The sequence below is a fragment of the Lagopus muta genome, chromosome 4 (assembly GCF_023343835.1).
Source record: "Lagopus muta isolate bLagMut1 chromosome 4, bLagMut1 primary, whole genome shotgun sequence".
In the NCBI taxonomy this organism is placed as follows: domain Eukaryota; kingdom Metazoa; phylum Chordata; class Aves; order Galliformes; family Phasianidae; genus Lagopus; species Lagopus muta.
The window spans coordinates 53,708,146-53,719,538 of NC_064436.1; the positions used below are offsets into that span (position 1 = coordinate 53,708,146).

Sequence of the window (11,393 nt, forward strand, 5' to 3'; positions counted from 1 at the left end):
CGCCGCCTCCCGCCCTCCGCTGCCGGCTTCCGGAGGTGCCGCTTCCTGCTCCGGGGCGGAGCGCAACGGGGTCCTACGGAGTGGTGGAGTTGTGCGAATAGGCGGTGAGACGTTTGCATATTCGTTCCTGTAACGACGCCTAATATAAAGGACTGTCACTTTAAATTAGATCAGCTTTTATTCTGAACGTTGGTGTTAACATTTTTAGAAAGGCTAACCATAAAAAAAAAAAAAAGTCTTGAATGATCTTGTATCAAGTAGTCTTGTCTTTTTTCTTCTTCTTCATTTTCCTCCTGGAGAATATGGCATGCTTCGTGGCCCATCTTTTACAAACACCCAACTTTGCCCTCTTTAGAGTTTTTAGGGTTTTCTGCTTTTGTCTTCTGCCTTTGCCAGCTCTGTAAAGAAAGAACATAAAGATTATAATGAAATGGTGACTGGACTTCGGTGTTTGCTGGTATTTCATACGAGTTGTGCATACACCTGACAAGTACTGTCCCAGGATTTGCCATCTTAGGATGTTCTGACATGGACTATTCTAAAATTTTTCAGTTCTTACTCAGCATTTACCTTTGCATGCCCCCAAGTGCAAAACAGCACATGTGGATTTTTGTGCTGAGTGTGTTCTACATGAATATATTGCAGATGGGCTTAGAAGAAAGTTGGTGAGGTTTAACAACATTATGAAATACAAACACAGGACCCACACAGAGTTAGCAAGTGGCTATTATTTTTTGTCTCTGACAAAGGATGTATTTAATAGTACAAAGCATGGAATAATTTTAATAAGGAAAACATATCTATATATTTTTACTAGGAAAATAAGCCTAAGTTATTTTCAGTAGTTCATTAACATCATACTGATGGCCTGAAAGGACTAAACCATCCCAGCACAATGTATACCTGCCTGAAGAAACAGATGAGGTTGCTTGAACTTCTTTTAGTACCATTTTCACTTTTTCAAGAAAATGAAGTGCTGCTACATATAAATATGGTAAATATAAAGTACAGCCACACTTCAGCTCAAATACTCTGTAAGCAAAATTTGGATGAGTGTCATAGCAGGGCATGAAGTAACACTCCTGTAGTCTACTGCCATTGAGCTTGCTGCTAACCTGGAGGCCGACTGTCTGAATGTCACTGTGCAACACAGGGCATCTTTTGGGAGGGAAGATCTGCATTTCCAGTGTCACATGCATTTAAGGTGAGAATCATGAACCAAAAACCAAAACACTCTCTGCAGGGGCTGTCAGAAGCATGGGGCAGCTATCCTAAACTGCCAACTCTCTCACTGGACCATCTTCAACATTCCCTTCCCTTTTTTTCAGTTAGTTTTATCTGAAGACCATCACATGCACTTTTTGTCTTTTGATAAATACACGTATGTGTTTGTGTATGTTAAAGAATTACAGTCATGGCAGCATAAACGTAATGTGCTCTCATTAATAAAGTTGTTATATGGTACAGATTTAGATACTATTGCAGAGAACACCTGAAATACCAGATGGAAAAAAAGAAAGATTTGAAAACAAAGCAAAGGAGACAAGAAGCGATGAAAACAGTGCAGCAGCTATATACTCTGCCCTTCTGTGAGGAATCTGAAGGGGATTTAAGTATTATATTACTTTAATTTAATTTAGCATCTTCTTGACAGTGCTACCAATGCACCACTCAGAAAGTTCTGTGAGATCTGTGTGAATCCACTTGGAAAGAAAACACATTTAAGGAAGGGGGAACCAGAGGAAGATACCTACCTCAGCAACGCTAGGTTTTATCATATCCTCCTTTTGTATGCACTCTCCAGCAACACAGCAAGTGGACAACAGTTTAAGATGACAGCACACAAAGCCTAAAATTATCTCTTCCTAAAGCATTTCCATGAAATAAAATCACTTTTCATCTGAAACCTCTTTCATTACAATAAGGCAGTATTGCACTTACTGGTGAGATGCTCTGGTGCAGGAGAGGCTGGGACAGGAGCTGCGTTTGTGACCTGCCTTGCCACAAACAAAGCAGCCCACATCAATCTTCTCACATGTGTGGTTTTCCAGAGCACAGCAGTTGCATTTGTTACAGTGAAACCAAGCTGCAAAATAAGCAACACAGTTTTATGATCGTCAGAAGGTTCAGAATTACCATCCTGAAGTTGAATTCTAAATACAGGCTGTTTTACCAGGATTTTTATTTTATTTTATTTTTTTACATTTTCAGAGATCTGTGCATTCACTTTTTGGTCCTTTATCTTATTTGATAAATATTTGTTAGAGATACTATTTAAATACAATTGAATTATTTTGCTATTATAACTATTATCCTGCATGGCATCTTAACATGAAAAATAGCCCATATGTTAAAATGGATTTACAAAGATGCAATTTCTATATCAACACCAAGATTGATTGCTCCAGCTGTTTAAACACAGCTGTAAATACAACTGCATTTGTGTATGAAACATAACTTAATAATGCTCTTAGAAACATTTTCACAATTGTCCCTGTTTATAAAGTTCTTACTAAAAGCTTTACAAAATTAGGAAACATTTATATGGCAAATCAAAATATAGATTTTCCCTTTAAAAATATAAGTGAGATTTAGCCCTGACAAGAACTTACGTATATTTCCACTATGTGCAAATATGATAACTAAGTTTCTTACAACAACTTGTGTGAAAATGAGAATTTACTCCACGTCTTCTGCGTGATCCCATTTTATTTATTTTCCAGAATATTTATTTATCTGGTCTGTCTCAGAATCTTCAGACTACCGTTTCATTGTACTTCTATTTAGGTAAGTATTTTTCTGTACTTACAGGGTTTCACACATTTCTTGCAAAGAACACAATGCTTCCATCGTCTGCCATCCTGCAATTAATAGATGAATAAATGCACTGCTTTTAAAAAACACTGATTAGCTCCTAAAACTGAACTACTCGTGTTTGTTACCCACTATTTACAGAAACAGGTCCTGTGGAGAAAGGACCACACTTAAAAACAGTAGTGCTGACAATCTGCATCAATCACAGTAAAACGGCTACATTTGGAAGTTAGTGTGCCCTACAACTTCCAACACATAAGGAGAAATGAACGTGTAAACAGACCAGTGATGCAGGATGGTCAAAGTGACAAGTAGATAACTTTTCCAGTCCTCTGTACAGAGCAAAGGAATCAGGAAATAGAAATTAATTCCCATTAAGTTATGATGTCCAGTGAAGAAGACAACCAAATTGTCTGGGGTTTCCCAAAGAAATCAGTATCAAAATAACTTTTTAAAAAAAAAAAAAAAAAATCAGAGCAAATATCATAGAATCTATTAAGACTACTGTCACTTGAAAGAAGATTGCTGCTAATATTGTGACCTAGGAAAAAGGCAAAATGCTTACTTTTGATGTACATGAATTGCATATTTCACAGTGGTGGTTGCCAGAACTAACGTAGCGCTGACAGATAGCACAAAACCTGGAAGAAATAAAATCCTGTTTTATCCAGTATTTGCTCAAAAAGCAACGAGTGAAATCTATGCAGGTTCTACAGTAAATACAGGGATTGAAAAAAATCACTAAATTAAATATGTTTTTGATTCATTAACTTCCACTTTGGCCCACAGCTTCATCATCGTTTAGACACGATACACATAGTATCATTTACACAATAGTAAAAATCCAGGTGCATGAATTCAAAATAGAAAAAGCAAAAAAAACAAACCAAACCAAATTCTGCTAAATGAGTTTTATCAGTAAAATCCATTTGCTCCTAATGCTTCTTAGTGCTCATATTATTAACTACTATCTCAACCAGGCTGATTATTTAGGATAGCTGTAAATCTCCATCACCCACGGACGTGCATAGTTCATACAGCTTAGCTGAGGAACCCCATCATTCCAAAACAGAAACAAACAGAAATAAATGCTCGACTCCCCTTCATATTACTTATAGAATATGTAACCTTAGACTGCAACAGTGAAATGTGCTCTTGAACCTGGTATCCAAAAGTTAGGCACAACAATACTAAGCAGCACGTCCCAAAGTCCTTTAAAGCCTTCATGCACTAAGAACAAAGGCACTCTTTCAGTCACTCCCTTGACTATTAGCACACCTTACCTGTAGCCCTCTTCTGCAGGAAGTACAATCACACCTGGGGACAGATTTGTGAAGATACGGACAGGGGATTGTCTGCGACCTGTTTTGCCATGTTTATATAGTGCATGATTATCATAATCTACCTAGAAAAAAGAACAGTTTTTATAAAAAAGTATTAAGGAAAGACAGAACTATTTGCACGTCTGTTCTCTTTATGTGTGTCTTATGAAATTGTTCTTTAGATCTGGAAGATGCGAACCTTGAATTAGATTATAAATTCTACACCAAGTATTTTGTCTCAATTCCTTTTAAATTTTTGAAGCCACAATACACTTCAACTATCCTATTTTACTTCTTCCTTTTTACTCTTCTGTATGGGATATCTGGGATAATGATTCAGTTGTTTGACACTAAGGAGGGGTTGTTTAACAAAAACACAACCTGTGATAAAAAAACAAAACTATACTGTTTGTGTTGTCTGACAGAACAAGAGCTGATGTGTGTCCTGAACTACCTCAAAACAATTACAAAGCTGCAAACTCCATCAGCAATGCTTGTTTCCAGCAATGCTTCCTAAGACTTGCCCCCAAAATTCTCATCTCTGAATACTAGTAGGAATACAGCCTAGACTAGCATCCGTTTCCAATTTTCTTCTACTAATTTTCATTCTACAAGATATATTGTCTTGAACACCCATGTCATACCCACCGAGCTACCGACATTTCAACATCTGCACAAAATGAAACATTCTTCAAGCTACCTCTCACTTCTGCAGTATGCATGTACTTAAATTAGTGCAAAATGTATCCCTTGAAAACATTTCAAAAGAATTGAGATAACGGACTGGTGACAGAAGGCTTAAGGTGTATAATGAAGCACAGGAGTGTGTGATAATGTTTTCAAATCCAAGGCATGACTTCACCAAATGAGCATCACATAGTTTGCAGCACCTCCAAGACAGTGAGAAATGCAAAAAGGCCCATCCAAAATAAGTACTGCCATTATATCAACTTTCATTTATATTCCTGCCCGCTCTGCACTCAACCAAAATTCAGCAAAGTCACTGGGCTTGGTCATACCTGATAATCCATCATACTGAAGCTTGGGAAAAATTCAAGAATACGGGATTCAAAGAAGTATGGAAATATCCAGAACATGGGCATCTCTTGGTTCTTATTACCTAGTGATAAAAAGGCTTGGATGTATATTAAAGAAAAACAACGTATGTGAAGCATGAAAAATTGACAGCAAATGTTCTGAATCCATAAGCATGCATATGCACACTCCACTAAGCATAACAACTAGTTCCTTTAGGGGAAAGGAAGTTTTTGGTGTATTTATATACGCTGGGCTGTAAGTTCCACTTACCCCAAACAAGTCCTGTCACCTGCCTCGGTTGCTAAGAAGTGGTGTTGTGTTTTAATTGGTTATTTTTCTCTACCCTTAAAGTCCACTTTAATTGCAAAGCTTATTTTTACAAATCCACATTTAAGAGAGACTTCAATACACGGTACTTCATCTTAGAAATTATGCATTTGTTAACATTTGCTCAAGTAGCAATAATTACAGACTTGAACAGGTACTTTTTCTTACAGTAACTTTACAGCTTAATTCACTTATTTGTAATACATGCCTCCTTTTTCTGTATCCTTCCACATTGCCATCAGTTTTTTAAAACTAGAAGCCAGTGCTTCCACTAAACCTCCAAATGGGGGATCAGCCACCATAATTACTCTTTCATCTTTCTCTTCGTGTAAGAATTTCCTACAAGTCTCATGTGCAGCCTGTAAGAAACAGGGGGGAATACAGATTTAATAACTGTAAAATAAAGTTTTAAGATCCTCAAAGATTTTATTTAGCACTATAATTATTGTTTTACAAATTTGAACTTGAACAATGTAGATTACCTCTTGTGTAGGTGAATGTAGCATTTCAAAAAAAATTCGGGATCTGAAGAACTGAAAGCAGTGCCCCACTCAGTTATATATGACATCACCATGGACAGATGCAGTTAATGATGTCTAAAATACTCTTTTTCTTAAGGGTAGTAAATGTGACTTGGAAAAAACAGGTTGTCACACAAGAGAGCAGAGATCAGGCTCAGAATACATGTAATTCATGCCCTTTTATTTTATTCTGTAAGGCATTACTAATAGGAGAAATTTCAGGCCACTGAAAATTGATTCAATCCATAGTGGTTATAAAAACCAATCCAGCTAGGACTCTATTATTAAAGGAAATGGAAAAAGCTACGTATTCACTGCCATCATGCAGAGTCCTCTTCTACTGCCTGGATTCCGTAGAATTCCAAAGGCAGAATTGTAATATTTATCTACATTCAGAAGTGCAGTTCAGACCTTGAAATGATGCATGTCATTACAGGTGTCAGCTTTTCACAGCTTGGCGAAAACACTTCAGTCATGCAGTAATGCAAGTAAACAGTCTTTTAATTGAGAAATACAAAACTTGAATAGACTAACAAATCAAAGAAATTCAAAGGTAAGGCTTTTAGGCCAGCTTTCCATTTCATGCTAGATTATTTTTATTTTTAAGAGCTCGCTAAAATTATGCTTTAGAATGAGCAAAAAAGAAAAAACTGACCTATGTGGTATGAAAGGTACTGCAGTAAGAGTGTTTACGCAACTCAGTCAGGGCTTACTAATATGGCAGGGGAAAACTAAACAGTGAGTTAGGATACTGGGATAAGTGCTTTGAGAATAGTGCTTAGAATTAGATTAAACTATGATCCTCCATTTAAAAAAAAGAAAAAAAGGGGGTTTGGCCTTTTGACCTTACTTGCCTGGAGTAAACCAGGAAAACCTTCCCTCTCAAGTATCAGTGAATGAGTACTGTTGCATCTGCTTGGCTCATGAAGGCTGGGAATAAAACAATTCTGTGGTAGCAACACAGGAACAGGGCTAGCCTATACTAATAACAGGCAACAACTCAAACTCACACCAAACTGTCATTTTAATCAAAGAAACGTTAAGCTGTTTAAGTAACGTTAGTCAGCATGTTCCTGAAGTCCCATGACTTTATTTTTGAATCAAGTGGGAAAGAGTAACTGAAGATGCACTGTTGTTGGTTTTTTTATTTCCAGTACTGCTGACCATTTTTATCTCATGACAGTTGTCTTCTAACTAACCATCTAGACTAGCCAGTACTTTCTTACTAAATTTTGTATCAACAACACGTATTGCTTCACAAAGCATTCAAGAAATACTTGTCCTTACCTCTCCACCAAAAAAATAATGATTAAACATGTTGTAGTGGCAGAACTCATCCTCTGTGTAAAATTGTGAATACCTGTAAAATACATTTTAACAGTAATAGAAAAATATGAGTTACTTCTTGCTTGCCCTAAGGGACATTCACATTGAAAATAAGGCCTTACAAAGACAACATTTTTGAGTTCCAATTATTGAAAACATGATAATGGAAACAATTAAGTACAACTATTTTTCCTCATAAACTAGCTGTCACTACCGTTAGGGTGCAGAAGTGAAAACGTAGAGACAAGAAATGGAGATAACCACCAATTTATCTTTTAAAGTAATAAGGAAACAAATTTTTGCATATACTCTTCAGACACATAACATTTATCAAAACCTACCTGAAGTCAATATCTAGCAGAAGGCTTCTAACCCTGAAGTCTTCTTCTTGTAAAGCTTTTGACTGGATCATTTCATGAAGCCTGAAGCATAATCAGAACAAAGAAATGTAAGATATAACCACCATCTTCAGAAAATATCTTGCAAGACAAGAATATCTGGTATTTTACTAAGCCTAAAACCAAACAGATAAAGAAAATGGAGCAATTTGGCCAATATTTAAAGTTAGAAAACTATGATGGCCTAAAAAGATGGTAAGTCAGTGGAGATTAGAGAATCACCACAATAAAAACCCCAAGCATAACCTGAGTAACTCAGTGTCACTTTGGTAAGAAGCATTAGCACAACATTTAAAAGCCACACAGGTGGGTGAGAGGGAATTTAACTGCAGTGCAGCTACAGCCCTCCTGTGCGTCTTGTGAGCTCAAAGCATGTTCCCAGTAAGTGCCTGGATTCTGCCAACCAATTAAAGCATAGTGAACCTCTTAATATACGTACCTGGGTGTTCCAACAGATAGCACTCGTCTGAATCCTAGTGAAATAATAAGGTCCAGTAGAAACTGGCAACTTCTGTCTGCAAATAAATACTGTGCATTTGTTTTTTTATTTTCTAGTGGATACAAAAGTTGACTGGGACTTCTTAGCTGGGCAGCGGAGATATCATACAGGAACTGATGACTCGAGTGTTCTTCCCATTCATCTGGCAATAGCAATTGCTGGCATTCCTGACAAAACCTCCTCTTTGATAGAGGCAACAGAACAAAATTCTTGTATCTATAAATATAAAAGGCAATTTTGAAAAAATCTCTATAAAAGAAATGGAAGGAGATACAAATGGGTTTCATGTTTTCAAGACATTTACAGAGGCAAATACTTTAAGCTGCTTTTGCAAAACTCCACTACCTACATGTCAATGAAATAATACTTATGAAAAAAAGTGTTCATAGGACACTTTGAAAATCTCCCCTAAAAGCAAGTAAGTAATGCAATGGTCAAAGACATTGAGAATTTGTAAAATAACTAGATTACAGAGTGAAGAATGTATCAACTATAAACATACAGGACTACTTGCTTGTACATAACTCACAAATTAGTGTTACTGTACAATCTGTGCAAGTCAGAAATAACTTTCTGAACTTGCACTGCTACAGACCTGTTGTTAACACATTAAGAGCACTGACATAAGGAAAACTGTAGCTATGAAAATAAAAAGGCACAGTTCCTGAGTTGAAAGCATTGTGTTCTAATCAGATGTTCAATGCTAGTTACACTTTACAGACAATCTTTTCTTATTTTTCCATATGCCTCTGCCATGCTTTCATTTTCCAAAGAATCCAGAAACATTGTGCCTTCATACAAAGTCTCTGCATTTATATAAGACTGACTACAAATGAAAATGCACTTAGCAATAATACCTTTCCACATTCTGTCTGTGAGTACAAGGCGGCTGATGACTTCTATTATACTCTTCCCGGGCTGCAAGTCTAGCTTGTGATACCTGTAAAATTTATGCATGTAAGAAGTTAAAAAGCAGGAATCACTATGTTGTAAAACAAATCTCAGGATTAACCAAAAATGAGTGCATCAAAGATCTTGTGCTTCAGGTCCTCTGCTCAGGAAAACTGTCCCATTCCTCGGGTTCCTGGCTGAGAGTAACAAGCATGACCACAGTTTAGTGGCAAGCTACACAGAAGTCTCTTTGAATTCAAACCAAGCAGCAACAAATAAATAAATGTAAGAATTCAGTTCCTTTACATCATGTAACATAGAAGGAAAACATCTCAAAATGTGCTTACAATAAACAAAGAGATGGACAGACTATTAACGTGTTCCTACATTGATAGAATTCCCTCTGAAAAACTATTCCACGTGACTGACAGAAACACTGCTGAAGACCCTTGTGTGCCATCATTTAAATGCACTTTGCTGAGCCTGTGCCATCACTCCCACAAAACACACTCATCTCATAGCTAACAGTATCAAGACATCGGCACAGAACTTACAGATTCGACCCCCACCGCCCTCTCTGGGCACTGCACAATGTCTGCTGCACCCACCCAGTTTTCTCTGCCTGGACTGCAGAAGATGAGGACCTCTCAGGTCAGAACCATCCTTTGCTCAGCATCACACCATAGTGGCAAAACTCACAGCCCCAACTCAGCTGTATTTTGGTAACACAGTAACAAACACTTTTGCTCAATGCGTAGGGCAGCCCTCTTTGAAAAGCATACCTGAAACACCTTCCCCTCACAGAAAGCATTCTGCTACCCGAATGCTGTTAGGAAAGCACTTACAGAACAATTACCACAGATTTCCAAAATGACATTTACGTTTTCTCAGTTTTCTGTTACAGAGTAAAAGAAAAAAAGCAAAAAAAAAAAAAAAAACAAAAACCACCCAAACCCTAACACCCCCTCAGCATGAAGCTGCCCTCTTACCTTTTCATCCTCCCACTGAAAGAATTTACAATCCTTTCTGTCCCTACAAGCCGAACAAGCATAGAATCTTCTCCCCTCCTCTTTTCCTTGGCTGGTCTTCACGAACAGGAGAGCAGGACCTAACGACACGAGGCCCACAGACCTGCTTTATGCCTTCCGGGCTTCCTCAGGATCTGCGGCCACCCCCCTCGCGGGCCCTCAGAGCTCCCGGCCGGCCCCACTCCTCCATCCCGCCCGAGCGCTGCTCACCGTGCGGGCAGCAGGGAGCGCCGGGCACAGCGCCGAGCAGAGCCAGCCCGCCCGACCCCGCGCCCGCTGCCCCTTCAGCGCCGGCCGCCATGTTGGTACTGCCTTCCCAGCAGCACCGCAAGCAGAGGGAGGCGGGAACGCGACAAGCGCTGTGGCGCCGACCTCCTACCGAAGTAGCAATAGATTCCGATGCTCCTCCCCTGAATACATGCTGCCGTCCTCTGCCTGGTGCTCCTGCACCACGTGAACTTCAGTTCCTCCTTACCTTAACCAAGGTCCGACGCGTTGCACGCACCGCCTGCCCAGCGTTTTCTGCTACAATGATACGATTTGTAGCTTTCTGCTACAAACTGGGCATTGGAAGAGATGGCTGTGAGGAATAGACTGCACGTGAGGTTTTTTAAAGCACGCCCAGCAAAGTGCTTCGAGGAGCCCCGTGCTGCTTTACATTCAGTTTTCTCCAACCACCACCAGTACTCTCAAGAAGTCTCTCAGGGTTTAGGGAGCATATAGAAGCATTCTGGTCACTAAGGCATAGTAACTCAAATGGAATCATTGAGGTTCAAAAAGATCTCTAAGATCACCTAGCAGTCCAATCATCCACCTATCACAAATACTGCCACTAACCCATGTCCCTAAGTACTACATCTAAACCTTTCTTTAACGCTGCCGTGAACGGTGACTCCACGTCCTCCCTGGGCAGCCTGCTCCAGTCCCTGCCCACTCTTTCTGAGAAGAAATTTTTCCTAATATCCAACCTGAACCTCCCCAGATGCAACTTGAGGGCCGTTTCCTCTTGTCCTATCACGGTTACCTGGGAGAATTACCTGGGAGAAGAGGCTGACCACTAACCCACCACAACCTCTGGGAGTTGTAGAGCAATAAGTAAGCTCTCTTCTGAGCCTCCTCCATGATGCTTGCTATGAAAAAGCAGTGAGATGCTACAGCCAGGAAAGAGGAAATACTTCTCTTCAGCACAGAAGGTAAATCATAATAATGGACAACATTATTAAATCTTA

The 11,393-nt window shown here is 39.0% G+C and overlaps 1 protein-coding gene across 3 annotated transcripts; it reads right to left on the reverse strand.

Moving 5' to 3' along the window:
• Positions 1–9: 9 nt before the first annotated feature.
• ZCCHC4 (zinc finger CCHC-type containing 4) lies at positions 10–10,495 on the reverse strand. Of its 3 annotated transcripts, XM_048942015.1 has the most exons (14): positions 10,375–10,495; positions 10,126–10,244; positions 9,103–9,185; positions 8,186–8,461; positions 7,690–7,770; positions 7,310–7,382; positions 5,710–5,860; positions 5,156–5,256; positions 4,098–4,219; positions 3,380–3,455; positions 2,810–2,861; positions 1,942–2,086; positions 219–398; positions 10–127 (listed from the first exon to the last, which is right to left on the reverse strand). In XM_048942015.1, the coding sequence occupies exons 1-13, from the start codon at positions 10,463–10,465 to the stop codon at positions 254–256; spliced, it is 1,515 nt and encodes a 504-aa protein (XP_048797972.1). In that variant the 5' UTR covers positions 10,466–10,495; the 3' UTR covers positions 10–127; positions 219–253. The 3 variants fall into 3 exon arrangements, with proteins under 3 accessions (XP_048797972.1, XP_048797971.1, XP_048797973.1); XM_048942014.1 differs by lacking the exon at positions 10–127 and having other exon boundaries at positions 146–398; XM_048942016.1 differs by lacking the exons at positions 10–127; positions 219–398; positions 1,942–2,086; positions 2,810–2,861 and having other exon boundaries at positions 3,378–3,455; positions 4,098–4,215.
• Positions 10,496–11,393: the final 898 nt, after the last annotated feature.

Coding starts and splice junctions, on each gene's coding strand:
- ZCCHC4 (XM_048942015.1), bottom strand. CDS start 10,465: ATGGCGGCCGGCGCTGAAGGGGCAGCGGGCGCGGGGTCGGGCGGGCTG. Junction 10,245..10,374: donor CGCTCCCTGCTGCCCGCACG/GTGAGCAGCGCT, acceptor TCGTGTCGTTAG/GTCCTGCTCTCCTGTTCGTG. Junction 399..1,941: donor TGCACCAGAGCATCTCACCA/GTAAGTGCAATA, acceptor CTTTCTTTACAG/AGCTGGCAAAGGCAGAAGAC.